Source organism: Mercurialis annua, linkage group LG6 (assembly GCF_937616625.2).
Source record: "Mercurialis annua linkage group LG6, ddMerAnnu1.2, whole genome shotgun sequence".
NCBI classification, from domain to species: Eukaryota; Viridiplantae; Streptophyta; class Magnoliopsida; order Malpighiales; family Euphorbiaceae; genus Mercurialis; species Mercurialis annua.
Window position 1 is genome coordinate 10,379,927 of NC_065575.1, and position 24,204 is coordinate 10,404,130.

The window sequence follows — 24,204 nt, forward strand, 5'->3', positions numbered from 1 at the left end:
TCGAGGATCCTTCTTCATAGCTCGAAACTTTGCAGAAGCATAAAGTGTTATATGTTCATTATCATATTAATGTTTAAAGATTGATAATTCTTATCTAGACGTGATTTATGATATTTAAAAAGAGTAGCTTATGAAAGAAGCCTATAAATTATCCGATTTAGATTTAAAACAAAATCTGTTTATACTGAAAGAATGTTAAAAGAAAATCGACAAAAAGTAAATTGTTTTTATTTTCAAAAGCCAATATAATTTGTAAGTGACAACATAACTAACATTTATGATTGAGAGTTAAGGGTGAGTATTGTTAGATTTTCTTTAAGCTCAATCCCTCATACATTCAAATAAAATGTAAAAAATTTACCAATATTTAGTACAAAATTGTTATATGTATCTTTGAATTCTGTACACTCAGTTTCATAAATCTGAATTGTTGACTGTTGAATTAGTATTTGAAACTGCATGAACATGCCAATTGTGATTTGTAATTTGTACCTTCATGTGGTCCTCACATTTGTAACTAACAAATCAGATTTTATTTTTACAATTTCTTTTCATTGTTATCCTTGAAACTGCCTATAAATACTCAGGTTACTGCTTTAGTTGGTGTAGACTGCACAGTAAAATAATGAGCTCCCTTGTAGATGTTGTATGTGAAAGTTGGAGGGAATTAAACAATTTGGCATTTCATTTTGCTTTCTGTTTAGTTTCCTCCAATATTTCATCTTCAATTTTTTACAGTTACTCGATTACAGTTACATTTTTTGTCTAAGTTGAATGTGAGGATTGGAGGAAATTAAACAAAATTAGCATTCGGTTTGATGCGTTTTCTGTTTAATTTCCTCCAATATCTCATATCCAACATGTTCATTTGCTGCTCGAGTTAACAGGTAATTTTTTCAAGAAGGATTAGTTCCAGAAATGAATGCGTAGGTTGTATGTGAGAGTTGGAGGAAGTTAAATAATTTAGCTTTGTTAAGGGAATTTTGTTTAATTTCTTCCAATATCTTATATCCTGCCTATTCAAAAAAATAAATTAAAATTCTCTTTCTAAAAGCTCTTCTTTTTCTCTATAATTTTTACACAAATACTATTTTCATAGTTTGAATAGGGTGATTTTTTACTTTTTAATCAGAAATCACTTGTTTCATCCTTTATAATATTATAAAAAGAAATACTTTACTATTAGAAAATTATATAGTTTAGGTATTTTTTAGCTATCAATCACAATGTAGATATCGCGTTGCGAGAGAAAAAGAATTCATATACCGTAAGTGATAATTTTCTCATAAATAATTAATCGTTTATCCAAGTAATTTTTGGAATCAATTTAAAATTTGGCAATTAGAAATCTACATCCTGGTATCTACTAAACTATCAATTGCAAAACTGAAAAGGCACACAATTCTGCGGCATACCTGTGTGAGTTTGGACAGAATTGAGAAATCATATTGAACTTCCTTCCTAATAATTAATGCATCATAAAACCAATGCTTATATTTAAAAAGATTAAGCAACCATTAACTAAAAGTCTATCATTTTTATCAAACAACCTTTGATGAAATAGAAAAGAAATGACAAATTGACAAATTATGAATTAAATCGACCAATAGAAGAATTTATTTATCGATTAGTCATTTTGTCCGCGCCTGTCATTATGTATTTTGGTGTCCAGCAAGATAATAGCTCCTCGCATATCTGGCCGGCAAAACCAGTAGCATGACGACGGAGGAGGAGACTGTAGTCTGATTTGGCGACACAAAGAGTAAATACTACTTTCCGAGTAAAATAAAATAGAGTAAGTAAATTACTATCACTCTACGAAATTAAAAAAAAAGTTTAAGTAACAGTTTTTCTCCTATTTTAATTAAAATCACAGTTTTTCTTTAACTAAATCATTCTCTCCTTGAAATCTAACAGAAGGGAAAAGCAAGTTGTGAGGCCTGGTCAGAAAGTACAAAGGCTAATTTGGTTGCAGTTTCATAAGTTTGTACTGCATAAAGCTATGCCTAAACTAGCTAGTGCTATGAATGAAGCTAATCCATGTTTTTATTGTGACTGAACTGCTCAAACTGGATCTTATATACTACCAAAAACTATGTTATGAACCTTCAGAGAAGGACAAGGACAAGTTTTATTGCTTTAATGCATTATTATTTATCTGCTAAATCCTCTGAATTTTTGTGTGCCTAGAATTCTCAACCTATACCATGATCAGTTTATACAGTTCAGATGGAAATTTTCTATTCTAGCTAGTTTTATTACTGTGTAGTGTGTAATGTTTCAAGTTGGAAGAATTACCAAGCAAGTTGAGAGGCCTGCTCAGGAATGTGAAATCTTCAAATTACGAGCATGACAAATTTTCATTATCACTTCCATAACTAATATTACATGAAGTTACCATAAATTATTCCAGAAAGTTTGCAAGTTAACAAAAAGATGTGAAACAAAGCAAAAGATCACAAGTGAATTCTTGTATTTTTTTTCTCCAATATAAAACAGAATTAGAGAGAGATTACCTATGGCTTGATCAGCCTCGGCATCATATGCATGCATTCACCATAGACTGACATTAGGTAGGTCAGAAAAATCATGTTGGTAACGTAATTTTAGAAATGTACAACGCTTGATTCTCAGTTGAAATTCCCTTCGCCTGACCCTTCCGAGAATGTGGGTTGGCATTGACTGCAAGCTATGGCACTCAACGAAAGATAAATACCGAAGAGATGGCATTACGATACTACTGGAAGAATCTTCATCGGTGTCTCCATTAATTCCATCGTCCCATTCTTCTCAACCCGTCATTTCCCAGAAGCTTAGTAGAGCTAGCTTGGGAAATGCAACATTCGAGCATGTTGATGCAGCTGACTCATTGTCAATGTGTGGTTCCATTCCCAAAAATTCCAAACCAACCGTTTTCACAGCAAGTAACCCGGACAAGTAGAGGGATTCAAGGGATGGAAGCTTTCCTAGTGAAGGCAAATGCTCACAGTTATAACAAGAATACAGATCAAGCTTCTTCAGATTACATAATGACATCATCCAACTTGGAAACTCCAAGCCTTGGTAGCCCTATAAAAATAAATGTTCTAAATTTGGAGATGGCTCCAATTCTTCTATTATTCCTTTGTCATGATGATTCCTTAATTCTGTTTTTTCTCCTTCAAAACCTAGTACGGCATAAATGATTCGAGCCTTTGTCTTCAATTTTGCTTGCTTAGCAGCAACTACATCTACATCACCATTCAACCCCTTGATACTAAGCTTTCCTTGAAGATGGTTCAAGTTTTCAAGATCCGCAAGAGAAAAATCTTGGCCACCATAGCCAAGGCAAACATCATCTAATGTTCGAAGGCAAGTTAAGCTTCCAACTCCTTTAGGAAGTACTACATTTGGGCTATTGTGCAGATGTCTTAAGTGGAGTAGTTTTCCTATACCATTTGGTAGCTTAGCAAAACCATCACCACCACAAGAGATATTTAAGGTTTGCAAGTTAACTAACTCGCATACTGTTTCAAGCATATTTTTCAAGCCGTTAAAAGACAAATCTAGTTTCTTCAAGTGTACTAATTTACATATGGCAGATGGGATTTCTGTAATATTACAATTGCTCAGGTCTAAAAATCTCAAAAGATTTAGTTTTTCCAACATATAAGTTAGCTGCACCACAGAAATGGTTGTGCTGGGTCTACCCTGAACAGTGAGACTGTGCAGTCTCTTCAAACCACTCAAAATATTCAGCAGTGGAGCATCATCTGCAACCATAAGTCTCGAATAACATGCTTCTTTGGGTAAGGATTTCATCTTTGTCCCTTCAGAACCAATATCCTCCATGACAAAACATTCCTTCTTTGAAATGTAAAGGGCGAAATCATGGACTATATCATGCATATGACAAAATGTTATGCTCCCATCATCTCTATCCTCTATGTAATCCTGGAAGAGGGAGCACATTGCTAATTTCTGGAAGTACTTTTCTCCTACTTTCTCCATGTCTTCCCTTGATGTTGCCCTGAGATACCCGAGAGCCATCCATGACTCGATCAGTTTATGTTTACTTATGCTGTAGTCTTTTGGAAAGATCGCACAGTATGAAAAACATCGTTTTAATGCAGAAGGCAAATCATAATAGCTCAACAATAGATGGGGGAACAGATCAACTTCAGCCTCTTCTAGTTCCCATACCTCACTTTCTAAGATACTCTGCAACTCTGTTCTGGATTTTCCAGAGCATAGATATCCTAGCATCCTTATAGCAAGAGGCAAGCCTTTGCATTTTGCAACAATCTCCCTACAGATTCCTTCTATTTGTTCACTGTTTTTGCTAGTACATTCAGCAAAGACAATCTGGCTAAACAATGACCAACATTCCTCTACAGACAAATGTCCTATTGGGAATATGTCAGATTCAATGCACCCTACTATCTTTGCAACATTCTCCTTGCGTGTGGTTGTCAGAATCCTGCTTCCTGTCGACCCAGATAGAAGAGAACATTTCAATTGCTCCCACTTACTACGATCTTCGGTCCACACATCATCTAAAACAAGTAAAAACTTTTTCCCACTAATGGATTGTTGTATCTGCTCCAGTATGCTTTGCAGTTCAACTAGATTCGGATTGGCATGCGTAAGAGATTCAAGTATCGCCTTGGCAACTCTAATCTCATCAAAGAGATTTGAGACACACACCCATATTCTCGTGTCGAAATGGTTTTTTACATCATCATCATTGTAAACTAATTTTGCCAAAGTTGTTTTTCCAATGCCTCCCATCCCCACTAAGGAGATGATGCGGAGGGTTAATGTTTCGCTACTCTCACCTAGCAACTTGTCTACAATTTTCTGTTTCTCTTCACCTCTGTACTATTAACAACAGAGGTGGTGATTCGTTGCTCAACTAGTTGTTCCTTGTTAACGACGAGTTGGTTAAAGCTATACCTGTCTTTTCCACAGGCAATAACATCTAGTCTTACATTTATTTTTGTTATCTTATCGGCAATTTCATAACGAAAAGGAATCTGATAGCAAGAAAAGCAACAGGTTGGCAACAGAGAAAATACTTGCGAGGAAGATCGCTTATCTGATTTTTCGTTCATCTCTCCTTTGAGAATTGCAGTGCTCCATTCGTCTAGCACATCATCAATGTCGTAGGATACATCTTTAAGCTTATCCAACCATAGCTTGACGACAGCCTCCTTCCATTGCCTGTTTTCCGCATCAGAAAGCACAGCCTGGATGGCTCGAAGATTGCTTCGAAGCTTCTCAAGTTCTCCTCGGACACCCTTCAACAGACTCACTTCCTCATAAATGAGGGACGAGAGTTTCGCTAAGACTTCGAAAACAAGCGATTCTGCCATGGTCACAACAGATACAAATATACATTTAAGATAGAAATTGGATGTGTTTGAGCTAATTCTCTTCATCCCTCCCCGTATTATATGTTCTATAATCTTTATTAACAATTTATTTATGTAGAGAACGTCTGTATCAGCTAAATAGAGAATAGAAAAAGAAATGATACTTACAAAGCTATTTAGGACGGCAGTATCTTCCCATAAATGAGGGATGCAAAATGCTAAACAGAAACGTTAAACTCCTAAATGCAATGCTAAAATCTGAATTTAGCATGGACCTTAATATTCAGACTCAAATGTTGTATTTTAAGTCAAACTTGTGCTACATTTAAACCAATCAAAATTTATTAATAGTTATATTTTTTTTACAATTTACATTTATTATTTTAATTTTTCTCAAAATATTCATGTTAACTTTGTGCTCTCTTTATATTTTTACGATCTCGACTCGATTGATTAATTTTTTTTAATAATAAATCATACACCAATATAATTTTTTTAAAAAAATTCTTATATAATCTATTGATTAAAAAATCTATACATACTATAATTCTGAGCTCTCACATAATATTCAATACAAATACGACAAGTGGAGTCCTGTAATTCAGACACATGGACTCTTAAAACTGTTCAATTTCAAAACGTTGTCTCTTCATTTGAAAAGAAACGCTTCTCCAGCAAATTGATCATTTATTTCTGAATCACATCTTCTTCCTCCAAAGAAACGCTTCTCCCATAAAGAAACGCCTCAAACGTTAAACTCCTGAGCTTCGTCAATGAAATCGGAAGCAGTATATAACTCATCTTCAGCTCCATTATCCAATAACCCCATCTTCAATCTAATTGGAATGTCAAAGAAACTGACATGTTTACAGAAACTCTGAATCTTGGAAACTCAGGTCAGACTATTTAATTTTTAATCTTTAAAATTTGTGTTGTGCTGATGTTGCAATGTATTTGAATTATTATACTCAAGTTGTTATGCACATAAGATGTTCGATTAAATGACTCTTACCCGAAAATTGACTAACATACATGTAAATGTAATCCAATTAAAGTGCAAATCTCTATTGCTTTAGAAGAAAATAAGAGTTGTTGGCTCAAACAACGCATTTTTTTTCTATTAACATAACTTTGTTCATAGTAATGCTTTTTAGTTTTACCATTTCAACATGCATTTGAATTAACAGGATGCCCCTTTGCTAATATGTGCAGTAAGATATATTTTACCTAATCAATGTAATTTATTGGTTGTTTTGGTTTATTAGAGTGTCATTTGGCTGAATGCAGTCAAGTTTCAAAGTGATTACCTTTTTGATTAGAGATTTTAGTTTTACAGTACTTGCCTAATTAATTATGTTCAATTTATATGTCATGTTTTTATTATAACATTACACTTCTATGACACCGCCTCATAGGAAATAATGTGCTTGCTGTCATGTTGATTTGAGAGGATATCTCATTGTTGCAAACAAACAATAGCCTATACTTAATCACAATAAGAATCAAATTTGAAATCACAACTGAAAGTCATTAATAATACAAATTTCATCATTTTCTAAATGTCCTTTTGACAAGTTTCATCACAATTAAAGGTCATTAATAATACAAATTATTATGTATGTGTCGACTTGGTAAAAAAAGAAATGGTAGTATAATCTTTCCAACAAAGTGATTTTAATACCTTCTTGAAATATTTCTACTATTATGAAGTTTGTTGGTCTTACATCTAATTAACGAAGCTGAAAATGTCTTAATCTCTAGGAATAAAATGACAGGAGGAGGTGCTCATGTTGACAGAGAAGAAGGGAGGCAATGGTGTTGGTATAGCAGTTTAGGATGGTGACTTCCCTCAAGTTATTTTGGAAAGCGATTGTCTGCAAATGATTAATGCAATCCGAAGTAATTCTCAGTGCATCTCGGAGATGAAAGGAAATCCTTGATGAAATCAGAAATTTTGAAAATGATTTCTAGGACCTTAATTAGATGGCATCATGTCCTTGGAAATGGAAATCAAGTTGCATATGAGCTTGCTGCTAGAGCACTGAGTGAAGACACTGTCATGTAGAGAGAAACTGTAATTTGAGGAGTTGTCTGGTTGATGTTGTTAGGCAGGTTATGCAGGTGATGAATGGTTGCTGCAGAATGAGAGATACCAGTGGAGATAGGAGCTACGATTTTTGAGTTTGTCTATTGGGTCTTTGGTATGTTTTGTCTATTATCAATATTAAATATACAATCAATATATTTAAAATGTACTATTATATCTTGACATTTTAAGAATAGAACCCTGTATCTGTTACTATATGTTATAAAATATAGTTTTTCTTTTAATTATTTAATATAGTTAAATAATATTTAAACTTATATAAGTAATTTTTTTAATGATCATGGGAATTTTTGACAAGTGCTTTTACCATAAATTTTCAAATGCTATTTTTTTTAATTTGATTTATGATGTTATTAAGTTTTTTTAATAATTAATATTAATATTTATAAGTTGTGAAATATGAAAGCTAAAACTTATTGAATTTTAAAAGTTCAATGGCTTGAGAATGGTCAGGATTTTATTTACTGGGATCTATCATCTTCAGGCTGTTTCTCGACGAAGACTGCATATGATCATTTGGTTAGGGAGGATTTACATGTTTCTGAAGACCGGTGGAAGCTCGTTTGGAACTGGGAAGGACCAGAGAGAATTTGTCATTTCCTGTGGCTTGCTATGCATTCCATGATTTTAACTAATGCCGAAAGAAAAAGAAGACATCTCTGCTCGGATTCATTATGCCAGAGATGTTTTTTGGAGGAAGAAGATGTGATTCATGTCCTTCTGAACTGTTTGTTTGCCCATCAGATTTGGAGCAGGCTTATTCCTAATGATTTGAAACAACAATTTTTTAATCTTAACTATAATGATTGGCTGGTTTTAAATCTAGCAGGTGGCAAAGTTGGTGAAGAGCAGAATTCTTGGAAGTGTGTGTTCGGAGTCGCTGTTTGGAGGATTTGGAATTGGCGTAACCAGGAAGTCATCGCTAATATTTCTACTCCGATAAATCAGATTGTGAACGAGATTATGCAGCAAGTTGGGTATATCCGGATGGCTGCTGTGAAGAACTTGACAATTATCAAGAACAGTAGGATGAAGCATAATGTCTCAGTTAGTTGGACTCGTCGTTTCAAGCTAAATACAGATGGTGCCTACAATCAGTCTACCGGTGTAGCTAAAGCGGGAGGTTTGATTCGTAATGATTTGGGTATTTGGATTAGCGGCTTCTCTATGACGATAGGAGAGGATTATGTTTTAGGTTCTGAATTTAGAGGGGTTTTGCACGACCTTCAATTGGCTTGGCGTTTGGGCATTCGAAGACTGTTTCTGGAGGTTGATAACTTGAACGTTGTCGAAAAGATTAAAGATGGCTCAGTTGCAGGGAATTATTCCGGTATTCTTGCTTCTATTCGTGCTATTATTCGTTGGGATTGGGAGGTTCAGATTTCTCATATCCATAGAGAAGCGAACTTCGTTGCAAATCACCTAGCTTCGTTCAGTGACGATAGATCAATTCAGTTTATCACTCACGATAATCCTCTTACGAGTGTGTTACCGTGGCTCACGCATGATATGCATTGAGTCTCTTATAGTAGAGCTGTTGTTTTGTAGGTTTTTTAGGCTTTTGCCTCCTTATCCTGTATAAAAAAAAAAGTTCAATGGCTTTAAGATCTGAAAAATTATAGTGTAGAATTAATTTTTTTAAATTATAAAGTTTTAAGATCTCTGATATATAATTAATATTACAAGTTATGAAACAAAACTTATTTCAAAAATTTAAATTTAAATTTGTTGAATAAATTTTAAATTAAAACAATTTAAATAATTTTATTCTTATAAATTTTGAAGAGTTACGTTGTATTAATACTATTTATAAATTATGAGATTTGATTTTTTTAAATTTAATATCTAAATTTAACTATATTATATTAACAAATAAGAAACTTTGTTTTATATTATATACTCCCTCCGTCCCGTTTAAGAAGGGACAAATGAGTTTTGCACAAAGATTAATAAAATAAGACAATATTTCATTTTGTCATGTCTACCCCTATTAATTAGTATAGTTTTTCCTAATAATAGAATAGATATATTGTAAATTGCATTGCATTTAATGCATATTGAAATAACTAAAGGGATAAAAGTGGAAGTTCAATATAAATTGGCACAGAAAACACGATATGACCTTATTAGATGGGACAATTAAAAATGGGATATGTCCCTTCTTAAACGGGACGGAGGGAGTATTAAATAGTTTCATTTAATATAAATTAAAAAATTGGCAATCATTACAAATTTAGTTATATAAAAACTTTAAAAATTATTTTAAATATACATCTTATATAAAAAAAATAAAAATTATTCAATAACACCCGCGCAACGCGCGGGCATCGACCTAGTTATATATATATTTTGCTACTTTTTCATTTTAGATTTTGTATAAAAAATAACACTGGATTATGAATGCTCTAATGTCTAAACAATTAAATTTCTATCAGTAAGTTACAACATTTCTATATGTGATAAACAAAATTGCAAAAATAACCTCTTAAACTTTTAATAAATGGTTAATTACAAGTTAAATAACGACTTTAGCGTGATTTACAATTAAAATATGAATTTTGAAACTTGATAATGCCAGCTATCAATTTTTATTTTTTTACAAATTGAAACACCGACTAATCATGCAACAACAAAAATGCTGATGTAGTTGTATATTACAATGTTCACGTCAGTATTTTTTTAAAATTCGGTATTTTAATTTGTTGAAAAATGAAAATTGATAATTGAATTTAAAGGGTACATGTTTTCATTGGAACACGTGTCAGATTATGTACAAAAATAAGGCAACTCAAATGAGAAATTTTTATGTAGACCGAGTCTACCACATCATCTATGGACCAAACATTATCCCGTCATTAAAATAATGGCCTTATCGTAATATTACTATTCAAATGTGTAAAAAAGTAACAAACTAAATTACAATAGTGCCACTATTTTAATGACGTGTCATAATGTGATAAGCTACTACACGGATAATGTGGCAGACTCGGTCTACCTAAAAATTTCTCCATTTTTTTTTGCCAAAAACTATCTCCAACTTGATAATTTAAAAATACTATGTACTAAATTGCCTGTAAAGTTAAAATATGTACTAATTCACAATTCTTTACAAGTTGAGAGGATAAATTACACTAAAATCCTTAATTTATAGATAAAGTATTTAATTAAAAGAGTGACTAGGTGGATGATCACTTAAATCTAGCCGTTAACACGCAAGGCACTGGTAGGTAGTTATCAGCACATTTTTCTTCTCACTCTCTCTATCATACTTGCTCCGAATCCAATCATTAAAAAAAATGGCATACAAATCCCTGGACTCAATTTCCGTCTCCGACATCGAAGCCCTCGGCATATCTTCAACCACCGCCGAGAACCTTTTCAAACAAGTTTCCGATATCATAACCAATCACGGAGCCGCCACTCCCGAGTCATGGAACCGTATCTCAAACAACGTCCTTAATCCTGACCTTCCATTCTCTTTTCATCAGATGATGTATTATGGCTGCTTCAAAGACTTCGGCCCCGACCCGCCTGCTTGGTTACCCGACTCGTAATTATCTCAAACACCTTACTCCGTTTATAAGCTATTCAACTTTATGTTTAGTACTTCAGATTTTTGATTTTTTTTTTCTTCACCTTTTTGATTGTTTTTGATTTTTGATTATGTAGGGGAAGTGCTGGATTGACTAATGTAGGGAAGCTTTTAGAGAAGCGCGGGAATGAGTTTTTAGGTTCACTATATGTGGATCCTATTTCGAGTTTTTCTGCTTTTCAAGTATTTTCGGTTTCAAATCCTGAGGTATTGCAACTTATTTGGTGGCGGTTTTATCAATTGTTGTATTTTTTACTGTTTAAAGTTGGGTTATTTTTATATAAAACACCAGCCTTTAGCGTTTGTAGCGATTTAAGCATATTATTGAAAACGTGGCGTCCCAACCATTCTAAACTTTGCATTCTATAGCCCATTGCTGTTTTCCGGTTGTTGGAAGCATACATGGCAATTGGGCTAGGAGTTACCAAATTACAAATGATGTACTTTTTTTTTTGATAAATACAAATGATGTACTTAAATCGCTACAAATGAAAAAGATCAGGATTCAGTATGCAACTAATGGTGTTGCTGAGTAGGTGTGCGGTTGTTGCTCTATTTTGCCACATAGGAAAGAAAAACAACAATGGGCTACACAATACCAAGTTTAGAAAGGTTGGGATATAGGATGCCACGTTTTAAATAATATGCTTAAATCATTGCAAACGTTAAAGGTTGGGATTTTATATAAAAATTGACCCTTCAAAATTTTACCCTTTAAAGTTTTAATCTTTAACTGTCTAGTTTCAATTAGGTTTATTGGAAAACTGTACTGGATGAGATGGATGTATCATTTGCTGTACCTCCTGAGTGTATTTTACGCGAAGATAGCCACATGTTGAATCCTGGTGGACAGTGGCTTCCTGGAGCTTATGTGAATCCTGCAAAGAATTGTTTGATGCTCAATTCTAAAAGAAGTCTGGGTGATACTGTGATTAGATGGCGTGACGAAGGGAATGATGATCTTCCTGTATGTAGTATGACACTTGAGGAGTTGCGGAAGGAGGTTTGGTTAGTTGCATATGCATTAGATACATTGGGTTTGGCAAAAGGATCTGCGATTGCAATTGATATGCCTATGAATGTCAAGTCTGTGGTTATCTACTTAGCCATTGTTCTGGCCGGATATGTTGTTGTGTCTATTGCTGATAGCTTTGCTCCTCTTGAGATATCAACACGGCTTAAAATATCACAAGCAAAAGCTATTTTTACTCAGGTTACTGTTTCTTTTGAATTATTTCTGCTTCTTTTAATTTGATACATAGATTTGTAGATATATAGTAGTATCTTGCTTCTCATGTTTCATTGAATTGGCAGTTAGAGCAGTCACTAAGTTGTCAACATCATGTATCTGAACTTCTGAACCAAGGCTTAGAATTTGCATTATTTGTCCCTAGATATGTTGAAGGAACAAAAAATTAGTAGTACTTGGTTTGTTCTGATAATCCATTATAGTGAACAATATTGATGTTGAATTCTGTTTTTCTGAGTTCCTTACTGTTTTAGTTGTTTAAAGGCATTTGTCCTCTTACCTAGTAAACCTACCCTAGGAATACAAAAAATATTAGTGACCAGGTCATATTTTCAAGATGGTAGAAGCTGAGAGTAATAGTTTTCGTTTTTAAAATTTTCTTTCAATATTGTTTTAGGCTTTTTAGCTCTCTAGCACACATGTGGAATCAACAATCTAATTGATTTGCTCCCATCTTTTTTTTCTTTGTCAATGCTGCTTTTCATTTTGTTGATGTCATTCTCCCACTTAATGATATGCTTCTTTCTAAATCCATCTTAATCTCAATTCGTTTTTGTTCAGGATCATATAATTCGTGGTGACAAAGTTATTCCTTTATACAGGTGAAGTTGTAAATATCCTTGAGACAAAGTTAAATATTTAGTCTCTGTGAGTGAAACTCTTCATCTCTCAGAGTGACAGCTTATCTCACAATATGATTTGGATTCTGCAGTAGAGTTGTGGATGCTCAATCTCCCATGGCAGTTGTTGTTCCAGCAAAAGATTCTAACTTAAGCATCAAATTGCGTGATGGAGATATTTCTTGGCAGGATTTCCTAAATAAAGTTGATAATCTAAGGTGTTCTTTCTTGTTCAATATTTGATTATACAAAATTTAGCCAATCCAAATCTATAGTTGTCCATTATTTTTCCCCTTTACTTTTCAATCATATAAACATTAAGTAGGAATGATAAATGTCTTGCTTTTGACTTCCATGCCAAATATTGGTGTGATAGTTTTATCCTTGTCCTGACAATTTTTGGTTGGACGTATGATATAATTGTTTCACTCAAGGAACTAATGTGACCTTTGAAGCAAAAAGCATCAAATGTATAGATGCATTGTGAATTTTGCTAACAATATAAAATCTTTAAAATCTTAGAAATGTGAAGCCTTTTAATTCCTTCATGATTATAATTTTTTCCTTATCTAATTAGAGGAGCTATCTTGTTTAATTTAATGTTCTGCCACAGGATGGTGAAGTAGTTGATTTTATAATGAAGTTTTCAATCTTTACATGAATGTATATTCTACAGGATCTTGGTATTTCTTTGCAAGTAGCTTCTAAGTATTAAATGAGTTAACATTTCATTCAACTTTAGGTTTTTGATTACTTACAAAGTTAAGGGATGTGCATTGTAAGTTAAGCTTGTAGATTGTATATTGAAAAAAATGATTGCGGAGATTATGCAGTTTGTTGCCTCTTTCATGTTGGACCAAGTTGGCATATATAAATTCACATATTACTTGCATCTGAGTTCATATTTGTCTACATTTCAGCAAAACAACCGTGGAGAAATTTATCTTAGAGTTGAATGATTCTCTTTATTTTGAAATCACTTTTAGGTGTATCTTTGAGACCATTTTTGCTCATATTAATCATCAACCTGTAGGGGAAATGAATTTTCTGCTGTAGAACAACCAGTCGAAGCATATACAAACATTCTTTTCTCCTCTGGGACTACAGGTAACTTACATGTTGGATTTTTATCTCATCAAGCTCTCTTGACATTTTTATTTGAACTGCTTACATACAAAATGTATATTTGTGGCTTAGATTTCTAATTTTGATGACAATCTTATCAAAAAATGATAAAATTACTTTTCAAAATTTAACTGCAAGCCTTTTGTTTGGTGATGCTTAGTTCCTTAAAAGTTTTTTAAATACACAAGTCATTGACCCCTAACTGTAAAAGATAATTGCTTCGTATCTATGTCATAGCTGAGCATGCCAATTATTATAATGTATAGTTGTGGTAGGCTAAGTGGGCTAAGTTCTTGATAGTTTGTGGTCATTGTCTTTGAATTTAATTTCATATACATACATATATATATATATTTACGGTTTTTGGTATTCGTACTCTGTTTTCTTTGGATGCCCCATATTTTCACCCTTGTGCACCATTTTCTAGACGTAGATGCCCAAGAAAATATAACTGTTCTTGCTTTTCTTTGTTGTTTATAATACGTTCTCTTCTGTTTTGCATTGTTCTCTCAGTCAATTTGATTTGGCATGCTCGACAAATTTTCTATTTAGATTTCTTGTGGTAGAAAAAGCAAGTGGTGTACTGCAAGGTTATTTGTAGTTTGGTTGTGACAGGGCTTCATTTGATGTCTAGCAAAAAATTTCCTTCATATTTCAGTTCCACTGTTCTAGAATTGAATAGTAAAGTTCTAAAAGGAATGTTACAGGTAGTATGATTGCTCGTCGTGCACTTTATATGGGTTAATTAATTAGAGAAGAGGGAGAAACAAGTGGATTATTATGGTCTTTTAAACGTAAGTTTTATGTTCCCAGATAATAGATCTTTATAACACTGATGAAAAATAGAATATTTCATATTTTTATCTGATGACGTAGAATCAGAATATCTAGATACAAGAATGTGGTGGTAATTGGAACAAAAGAAGTAGCCAGTAACCATGAATTGTTTAAGCATCAGTATGTATGTCCTAGTTTAAACCAGTTCATATGAATTCTCTTCTTATGGAATGTGTAACAACTTAGTTAAAATATGAAACACCGACACTCTGTCGGAGTGCCGTATCTAGGGGGTCGACACGGGGACACGGCGGGGATACGTACCCCATACGCCACGTGGCGTGTCCCCGTACCTTTGATTGGTCAAAGGGGGGACACGCCGGGGACACTTCGGGGACACTTCGGGGACACTTTCGGGGACACTTCTAGTGGCATTTTAGTTAATTTTAGATTTTTTTTTTGTATGGATTTTCTTTTATAAAAAAATTAAATAAATAGGTCCAAACACAAATACAATTAGATAATAACATAAACTAAACCCTATTTTTAATTTAAAAAAAATACAGCAGCCCTCTATTTTAAAAAAGAAGCAGTAGGCTGTTTTAGAAGGAAAAAAACAAACAAAACAGCAGCCCCTATTTAAAAAAAATATACAGTAGCCCCTATTTTAAAAAAAATACAGCAGCCCTATTTTAAAAAAAATTACAGCAGTCCCTCTCTTAAAAAAAAGAACCCCAACTCACTTCTTTATGTTGGAATTGTTAGTTCAACTAACTTACGTATTACTTACGCATCTTATGACATAATATTTATTGTTTTTTCATCTTGAAACCTTATATACGAGTAAATATATATTTTAAAAAAAATAAAAAAATTGCCGTGTCCCCGCCGTACCCGTGTCCTATTTTTTTCTAAAATGCCGTTCCCCGTACACGTACCCGTGTCCGTACCCGTACACGTACCCGTGTCCGTACCCGTACCCGTACCCGTGTCCGTATCCGTACCCGTATCGGTGCTTCATAATAAATGCATCACAATTACCCATACGATTCTGCATTTTGAATTTTTTTAATTTTAACTCCAAAATTTATGTGTATGGTCGTATTGCTCTGGACAAATTGATTTGATATTAATTTCTTTCCTTGACAAAATTTTCAAATTAGGTTTGAATTTTGATACAGATGTGGTCACTGCTAATTATATATTAAATTGGAAAATTGTAAGATGCAACTCAGCTTAATAAATGACAGATTAGATAAGCTAATAACTTAACACCAGAAGTTGCTATATTAAGATTTTCCAGAACTGGGCAAAGGCTGCAAATTGTCTTGTAACAGGGATTATTTTATTGTACAGGGGAGCCAAAGGCAATTCCATGGACCAATGCAACTCCTTTCAAAGCTGCAGCAGATGCATGGTGCCACATGGATATCCGGAGAGGTGATATAGTTTCCTGGCCCACTAACCTTGGGTGGATGATGGGACCTTGGCTGGTGTATGCTTCGCTATTAAATGGTGCTTGCATTGCTTTATATAATGGATCCCCAATAGGTTCTGGCTTTGCCAAGTTTGTACAGGTGAACTTCACATTCCTATTTGTCAATGTAACATTTTCTCTTTCACATATTTCACGGTTGTATGACATCTTTAGCTTAACCTCATGGTACCATATGACCCATTCACAAGATAAAGCTCATATTTTATAAAAGCTGTTTTTTTCTTTGTTCTTTAACAATTTTGTTTTGTTCAATATGGGAATCGGAGTTTAATCCATGGTAATTTGTTCTGGTCTAGTTGTGAAGGCATGTGATTTGCAAGTGACTAATTCTTCATCAATCCATGGTAATTTGTTCTGGTCTAATTACAAAGGCACTCTTTCTAATATATGCTTCTTTTCTTGTATTTATATTGTTCATTATTTTCAGTAGTAATTGTGCACCCTGAGATCCACCGAGTTAATATTGTTTGCATTTCTGTCTTCCATTACATTTCGGTATATGTGGTGATGGGTTTTAGGGTTTAGGGTTACTGCAGCACCTGTTAAACTAAATATTTTGTTGAGACATAAGATGATAATATCTTTCTTTCATGTATCTTTTTTCTTTATGTTATAACTTTATCCAGATTAGAGATGTGACAAACATAATGACCATCGAAATTGCATTCTGGGACGGTGACATGATCTTTGAAAACTATTTTGCATGTTGTGACAATAGGATATTAAATAAGAGTATTTTTACTTCAAGATGCTCTAGTATCATATGATGCTTTTCTGGTATATGAATATCTTTCAGGCATGTTTTTAATAAATCCTCATTGAATATGATCAGGATGCTAAAGTAACAATGTTGGGAGTGATACCAAGTATTGTACGAACATGGAAAAGTACAAATTGCACTGCTGGCTATGATTGGTCTACTATTCGGTAAGTTTCAGGATTTACTTTTGTTCCTTTTCATTCAGCATATTTTTGAAGTAGCATTTGTATAAGAGTCTACAGGTGAGTTGTTATTTTATTGAACTTCATGGTTATGCATATTGTAGATTTTGTTCTCGATATTGATTCAAGATGTACATTGTTTTGAATCTGGTAGCTGCTTTGGCTCCACTGGTGAAGCATCTAATGTAGATGAATATTTATGGTTGATGGGGAGAGCTTGCTATAGGCCCATTATTGAATACTGTGGTGGTACAGAGATTGGCGGTGCATTTGTTACAGGGTCTTTGTTGCAGTCTCAGTCATTAGCTGCTTTTAGCACACCAACAATGGGTTGCAGCTTGTTTATTCTTGGCAGTGATGGCTATCCTATTGTAAGCACCATTTTCATTTAATAAGATGTGAAAGAAACTCTAATTCTTGTCGAATTATAGATGAAAAATTGCAATTACTGCCGTCTGAGCAAACATTACCCTGTTTTTTCTTTATGTTTGATTGGCCGTAATGTTAAATTGTAGAGGACCTCTTCTGTTAAATGTTTCAAGATTTTAAATTTCATATCGATATCTAGTCTCTCTGGTCATTTCTTGTTGAATATAGTTTCTAATTAGCACCCTAATAAAGAAATCTTGTGGTTTTTGGCAACTATAAGTTTCTACACATGAATAACTTGTGTTATACTTGAAGTTATTCTGCATTCCATCAGACCAATACTGGTCATAGAGTTTTTCTGTTATGAGGCTTAAGAAAGTTTTCAGTACCATTATTACCCCCAATCCAATCTCAATTAGGAGATAATTTTTTTACCTTTTTACTTATGACTGTTTTTCTTTCTGCAAAATTAATGCTTTCCTTATTTTTTTTTCATTTATGAACTTTTTAGTAAATTATGCATTTGCTGCATTCTTTCAAAACAGAATTCCCGTGACACTAATGAACATATTGCTGCAATGAGGTAATCTTCCAAGCTAAGAAAAAGGTTCTAATTCATTTTTCTTCTGCAAGTGCAGCCGCATAATGCACCAGGAATGGGTGAATTGGCTCTTGGTTCTCTCATTTTTGGAGCTTCAAGCTCACTGCTGAATGGTGACCACTATAAAGTGTACTATAAAGGAATGCCAGTTTGGAAAGGGAAGGTAAATGATTTTCTTCTGCACCTTAGTAGCAGTTTACAGTTTAAAGCCACTTGAGATTTCAGACTTTTTATTTCACCTATGCAGATTCTTCGAAGGCATGGGGATGTTTTCGAGCATACTTCTAGAGGATACTATCATGCACATGGTCGTTCAGATGATACAATGAATCTTGGGGGTATCAAGGTATGAATTTTTGCTTGGTTGCTACACTTTAGAAATAGAATGAAATGTTCTAATAAATCCACATATATTAGGGTAGTCTCCTCTCAGATATAGGAGGTTGGAAATGCACCTTTCCTCTCAGATATAGGAAATTGGAAATGCACCTTCTTTCTTCTGCTAAAATATGCTAGATATTTCATGATTCTCATCGGCAAACCTTTCTTGTTTTACTTTATTTTGCTGACCCTTTTGAATTCTCACCGATGAACCTTCTTTTATTTTTACTTAAATATTCTTTGTTTCTTTGTTCATTAACAGTATCTTTCTAATCTGGCACAATTAACCAATTCCTCATATCTTGTTCTATTTTGAATGTTAGAGTTAGGAGTGAGCTCCACCCCCAAGTACCCTTAGGTATCTTGTGTACCACTTCTAGGGTCTTCATATTGCAACTTAAGCTGTTAAACATAATCTATTGATTTCATTTTTGATGATACATGGGTTAATTACTTCCCAATGTAGGACATGTTAGCTTCTAGATAGATACAATTCAATTTTCCATTCTCGGTTCACTAATCAAACATTTCGATTTAACAACTATGACTTAGATAGAGTGCAGGAGTCAGGACCATTGTTTGCTATAACTTGACAGTCTACTGCAACCGGTTCTGTCTTTCCTCCTTTTGAACTTGAGTTTATCCGGATTTGCATCATGGAATTGGATTCTTGTTGATTAATTCTGAAATTAAATATTGTTCGTGTAAACTCTGTTTGGCAGGTTAGTTCTGTTGAACTTGAACGCATTTGTAACGCGGTTGATAGCACCATATTGGAGACAGCTGCAATTGGAGTACCACCTTCTCAAGGTGGACCGGAGCGTTTGGTTATAGCTGTTGTATTCAAGAATCCAGATTCAACCACGGATTTGGAACAGCTGAGGAAGACTTTCAATTCCGCTGTGCAGAAAAAGCTAAATCCTTTGTTCAGGGTATATCCTGATATATTAATATCTGCAAACCGCAGCTCTTTCCATTAAAAATAACTTGAATATTTTGGAATTGGCTTGGCTGAAAAATACTTGCTTGTGCAGGTCTCTCATGTGGTACCTCTTCCTTCTCTACCGAGGACAGCAACAAACAAGGTGATGAGGAGGATTCTGCGGCAGCAGTTTGTTCAACAAGAACAAAATTCTAAACTATAGATCGATAATGTAGCACGGAAACAGAAAATAAAAAAAATGGGAAAATAATATTTATTTACAAAGTAGAATTATAAATATAGATAGAAATCCGGTATAAAATGTTAAACTGGAACAAGAAGCTGTGCTCAAAATACATTAAGCTGATAGTCTTTCTGAAATCCTTTTGTTTTTTCTTTATAAAATAGTTTCACTTCATATACAATGATATTATGTATATATGTTCATTGAAAGAACGCCATTTCTGAATTCAACAATGTACGACCAACAGATATAATTTAATTAATGGAATACATACAATGGTGTGGTGCTACAAAGTAATAATTATTTTATTCATTTTAAATTGATAGGATAAAAATTAAAAATTTATTTCATTTCGATAAAATATTAATTAATAGGCATTTGCAGGCTCAACCTAAAGTCATTCAATATGCATGAGATCGAGTTTTGACCCCTCAATTTTTCTTAGGCTGTGGTTTGCCTAGTTTATACAATGTATTAGTTTTCGCTAACCCGTGCTAACAATTAAAGTAGAATAGATCTATCTTTCATAATTTTTTTTCTTTATTTGGTTGATAGACAATTTATTATAATTGCATATACATATGATAAATTATTCTTTAAAAAGATTAATTAACATTATTCCTGTAAATTAAGATCCGAACCCCAATTTTTCTCTTCAATTAAAAAATATATAACTATTTTCCGCTTTACTTTTATGTTTCAAATAATTAAAACCTCTTTAAAATTAGTCTTTTTAAAACTGAAACATAAAAATGAGATAAAAATAGTCATTTTTTAAAACCAAGGAGAAAAATAATATTCTAGACCAAATTCATAAATAACAATAATTAATTCTATTTGAAAAAAATAAATAAAAAGTAAATTTTTAAGGTTTTTGAGGTACAGCATAATAAACAGTTTAATACCTCTTATTTCAAAAATCTATTTAATGATCCTCCAGTTTCAATTCCGTCAACTATTAGACACTTCCATTAATTTCGACATTTACTTTCAAACAATTTGGTACCCCATCTTTAATTTGGTGAACGGTTTGCTCCTTTATTTTTAATTTTATTAAACGATTTGGTACCTTACTTTTGAACGATTTAGTCCCTCAAATGAATGGAAAAGTCTCTCAGTTAACGAAATTAAAATTGAGAGACCATTTAATATTTAAAATAAAAAGTATTAAACTGTTAATTATGATGTATTTCAGAAATCTTTGCTTATAAATAAAATTTATATAGGATATAGGAGGGAAAACGTAATTAAATAATGAATTAAAATGAAATTATAAATGTTTATAATCCAAAGCGGACAGTTCCGTCCTGCCCTTTCGGCTTTGGCTGCTCTTCTCTTGTGTCCAGCTAACCCAAAGCCGAAGCCTCTCTGGATAAGCGATAGTTCTGAAGCTGCAAACAACAAACGAACAAGAATTAGGGTTTTTGATTCCCCAAAATCGAATTTGATTTAAATTATAAGATTATGGCGACCTCTCTTGTCCTCTCTAACCCTACTCTTTCCTCTCCCTTCCTCCCAAACAAACCGTAAGCTCCATCTCTCTTCTATTTTGTTTTTCAGCTACATGTGTGTATGATAATTAGTTAAGCTGTTGATATTTTTGTTTATTTTCTTGTTGTGCTGCAGTAGTAAATATGAGCAAAGTACAAACATTAGAACAGTTTGTTCCCCGATTTCAAGAATCCCCAGAAAATCTCAAAGAATTAGGTGTGCAGTTGATGCCCCCTATGAAGGTATATTTATCATTTCTGCAAGTTTACGATTTCTGTTTGCTGTTTTTATTAGTCTTCAAGTTTTGAGTTTTTTTTTGGAGGAAATTGCTTGGTTTTTAATGTTGGATAATCCTCCATTGTATTTGGCTCATGGATTTTGAGCACTGTCTAGAAATTGCATATATTAAGACTTCTAGAAATTCGACGCTGGATAGTTATTACCAAATTTGCTGGAATTTGTAAGAGGGCTCAGTAAATGAATCATATGGAATTAGATGCAAGTTGTAAATTTGTCCATGTGTATGGCCTTCTTAGGCAATACTACTATTGTGCTAAATTATGTGTAATTTCATAGACACAAAGGCTCCAATACTATTTCTTGGCTATGGCATGCGTGCTGGATGTCCATATTTTGGAGCGTCCATAATCATAGCCCATAGATCATTTGTAGAGTCCCAGTTGTAGGCTTCAAGGTTAACTGATACATATGAATAATATAAGGTAGCACGGACACTTTATTCGATCAACATGTCATGTTTCGCACACTTGATGTTCTGGAAAACTTCATTTTTTTACATAGGAAACCTTAAAATAACACCATTTTGCCGTGTCCCCATGGTACCTAGGTTCTACAGTCTACTGATATTCTTTTTTAGCATTAAAAGTTCCCTACTGGATCTAAAAGTGAGTTGTTTAACAAATTGAGTTTATTTTCATAGTTCGGAATTTATACAGATTACAGAGGCTTTGAATTGGTAATAATTTGTCCTGACTGTAAATTTTTAGTGTATGATGAATTTGTCAAACTTTGTTTTCATTTGAAACAAACTGACATCTTGTGAACTTTTATTTTTCCATGTTCAACTGCGGCTAGGAAACAAGATTTTGGATAGGGGGTGGGGGATATAATATGATTTTATAACTGTTGATATGCAGTTTAGTAGCATTTGCTCCTAGCAAATACTTCCAAATAAGAAATCCCTACAGCTAACTTGACATCATCGGTGGTTTGTTTTGGTCTATCTGATTTGACCTTAAAGAACTCTGTTCTGATATGTGTTTGTCCTGTCTTGTAGGTAATATTCCAAAATTTACTCGAATGAATGTTTGGAATCCCTATAAGCGTCTTGGGGTCAGCCCTTATGCTTCTGAGGAGGAAATTTGGTCAGCACGCAATTTTCTCTTGGAGCAATATGCTGGAAATGAGAGAAGTGAAGAATCAATAGAGGAAGCTTTTGAAAAGTTGTTGATGACCAGTTTTAAAGAAAGGAAGAAAACAAAAATTAATTTGAAAACCAGGTTAAAGAAGAAAGTGGAGGAGTCTCCACCTTGGGTTAAGAACATACTCAATTTTGTGGAACTTCCTCCTCTTGAAGTTATTTTCAGAAGATTGTTTCTCTTTGCATTCATGGGTGGATGGAGTATCATGACTGCTTCTGAAAGCGGACCTGCTTTTCAGGTTGGTGTTAAATTTGTATTCGTTATAAGCTGTGATCTATTGGTGCAACACATTGTGCATACAAATGGAATAGAAGACACAATATTCTCCTGAATTTGATTGTTATATTATATGGTAGCTTTGGCTGCATTTCCAATTTATGCTTGAAGCATATGTACATTATCACAGATAATAGATTGGTGAAATGTTGGCTGGCAGGGAACAATTTTCTATCCAGTTATGAACTTGCCTGAAGAAGGGTTTCACTTTTCAGTATTTAGTCTACTATCTTCACTACTTTGTGTATAAGGAAACTTGCAGGGCTATAATGGTCAAATAGTGCACTTGCTAAGATGCACGTTTAATGAAACTGTATAGATGCTGCACCTTCTTTTTGTTTAATGATATGTACTTAACAGATGACGAACTGAATTTATCTGCATTTTAAGTATGACATTGACTTTCCCAGCTGCTGTGATCTCTTGAAATATTACTGTCTGACGTAACCTTAGGCTGTTTGCACTTTTTACATGAATTTAGTTTTGTTTTATTATTTTGAATCAAAATTTAATTTGTGAACTTTCATTTAATAATACTTAGTTTATTTAACTTATTGCAAATTTTAAGCTGTTTTCGCATTGTTTCTTCCTTCACCTGCACTTCTAAACGTATTAAAACTCATCGGAGATCTTAAAGTAAATTACCTTGATTCCCTTTTCTTTGCATTAACCGACATTATTTCTTTTGCAGGTTGCAGTCTCTTTAGCAGCGTGCATATATTTTCTCAATGAGAAGACAAAGAGCTTAGGCAGAGCTTTCACTATTGGGTAAGTTAATGTTAGAAGATAATAGAAGCCGCACTTACCTACCCAAACATGAGTTTTTTTTTTCTTTCTAAATTCCACGTTTCTCTTCTCTTTTTACTGTGTTTCTTACTTTTTTTGCATCTCATCTGTATTGCAGTCTTGGAGCTCTGGCAGCTGGGTGGGTGTGTGGCTCAATAGTTGTTCCTATGATTCCAACAGTTCTACTCCAGCCGACTTGGACGCTGGAACTCATGACTTCATTGGTAGGGTACATTTTCTTGTTTGTTGCATGTACTTTTCTAAAGTGAAATAAGGAAGACGCTGCAATTTTACCTACTAATACTGAGAATTGTATTGAAGCTAACTCGATTTCCCCATTCGTTGATATTTATTTTCCTAGATAGATTTTGAATACCACGAGGTTCGGAAATATTTGTGATGCAGCTTTAACTTGTTTCACATAATCT

At 33.6% G+C, this 24,204-nt stretch overlaps 4 protein-coding genes across 5 annotated transcripts; 2 read left to right on the forward strand and 2 right to left on the reverse strand.

Annotated features, from left to right (window-relative positions):
• Positions 1-1,616: 1,616 nt before the first annotated feature.
• Positions 1,617-4,808, reverse strand: LOC126653438 (putative disease resistance protein RGA3). Its single transcript, XM_050347334.2, has one exon. The coding sequence runs from the start codon at positions 4,768-4,770 to the stop codon at positions 3,070-3,072; it is 1,701 nt and encodes a 566-aa protein (XP_050203291.1). The 5' UTR covers positions 4,771-4,808; the 3' UTR covers positions 1,617-3,069.
• Positions 4,809-4,829: 21 nt separating this feature from the next.
• LOC126687559 (putative disease resistance protein RGA1) lies at positions 4,830-5,354 on the reverse strand. Its single transcript, XM_056106323.1, has 2 exons — positions 5,058-5,354; positions 4,830-5,015 (listed from the first exon to the last, which is right to left on the reverse strand). Exons 1-2 carry the CDS (start codon positions 5,352-5,354, stop codon positions 4,830-4,832), a joined length of 483 nt encoding a protein of 160 aa, XP_055962298.1.
• Positions 5,355-10,664: 5,310 nt separating this feature from the next.
• Positions 10,665-19,976, forward strand: LOC126686442 (probable acyl-activating enzyme 17, peroxisomal). The gene is made up of 13 exons (XM_050380492.2): positions 10,665-11,011; positions 11,131-11,260; positions 11,805-12,266; positions 12,864-12,904; positions 13,015-13,140; positions 13,956-14,029; positions 16,181-16,401; positions 17,155-17,249; positions 17,419-17,635; positions 18,272-18,397; positions 18,482-18,580; positions 19,338-19,547; positions 19,650-19,976. The coding sequence occupies exons 1-13, from the start codon at positions 10,758-10,760 to the stop codon at positions 19,758-19,760; spliced, it is 2,166 nt and encodes a 721-aa protein (XP_050236449.1). The 5' UTR covers positions 10,665-10,757; the 3' UTR covers positions 19,761-19,976.
• Positions 19,977-21,080: 1,104 nt separating this feature from the next.
• On the forward strand, positions 21,081-24,151 carry LOC126686450 (protein CHAPERONE-LIKE PROTEIN OF POR1, chloroplastic). Of its 2 annotated transcripts, none has more exons than XM_050380500.2 (5): positions 21,081-21,307; positions 21,411-21,514; positions 22,570-22,952; positions 23,682-23,758; positions 23,895-24,151. In XM_050380500.2, exons 1-5 carry the CDS (start codon positions 21,246-21,248, stop codon positions 24,043-24,045), a joined length of 777 nt encoding a protein of 258 aa, XP_050236457.1. In that variant the 5' UTR covers positions 21,081-21,245; the 3' UTR covers positions 24,046-24,151. The 2 variants fall into 2 exon arrangements, with proteins under 2 accessions (XP_050236457.1, XP_050236456.1); XM_050380499.2 differs by having other exon boundaries at positions 21,082-21,307; positions 21,408-21,514.
• The last annotated feature ends 53 nt before the right edge of the window (positions 24,152-24,204 follow it).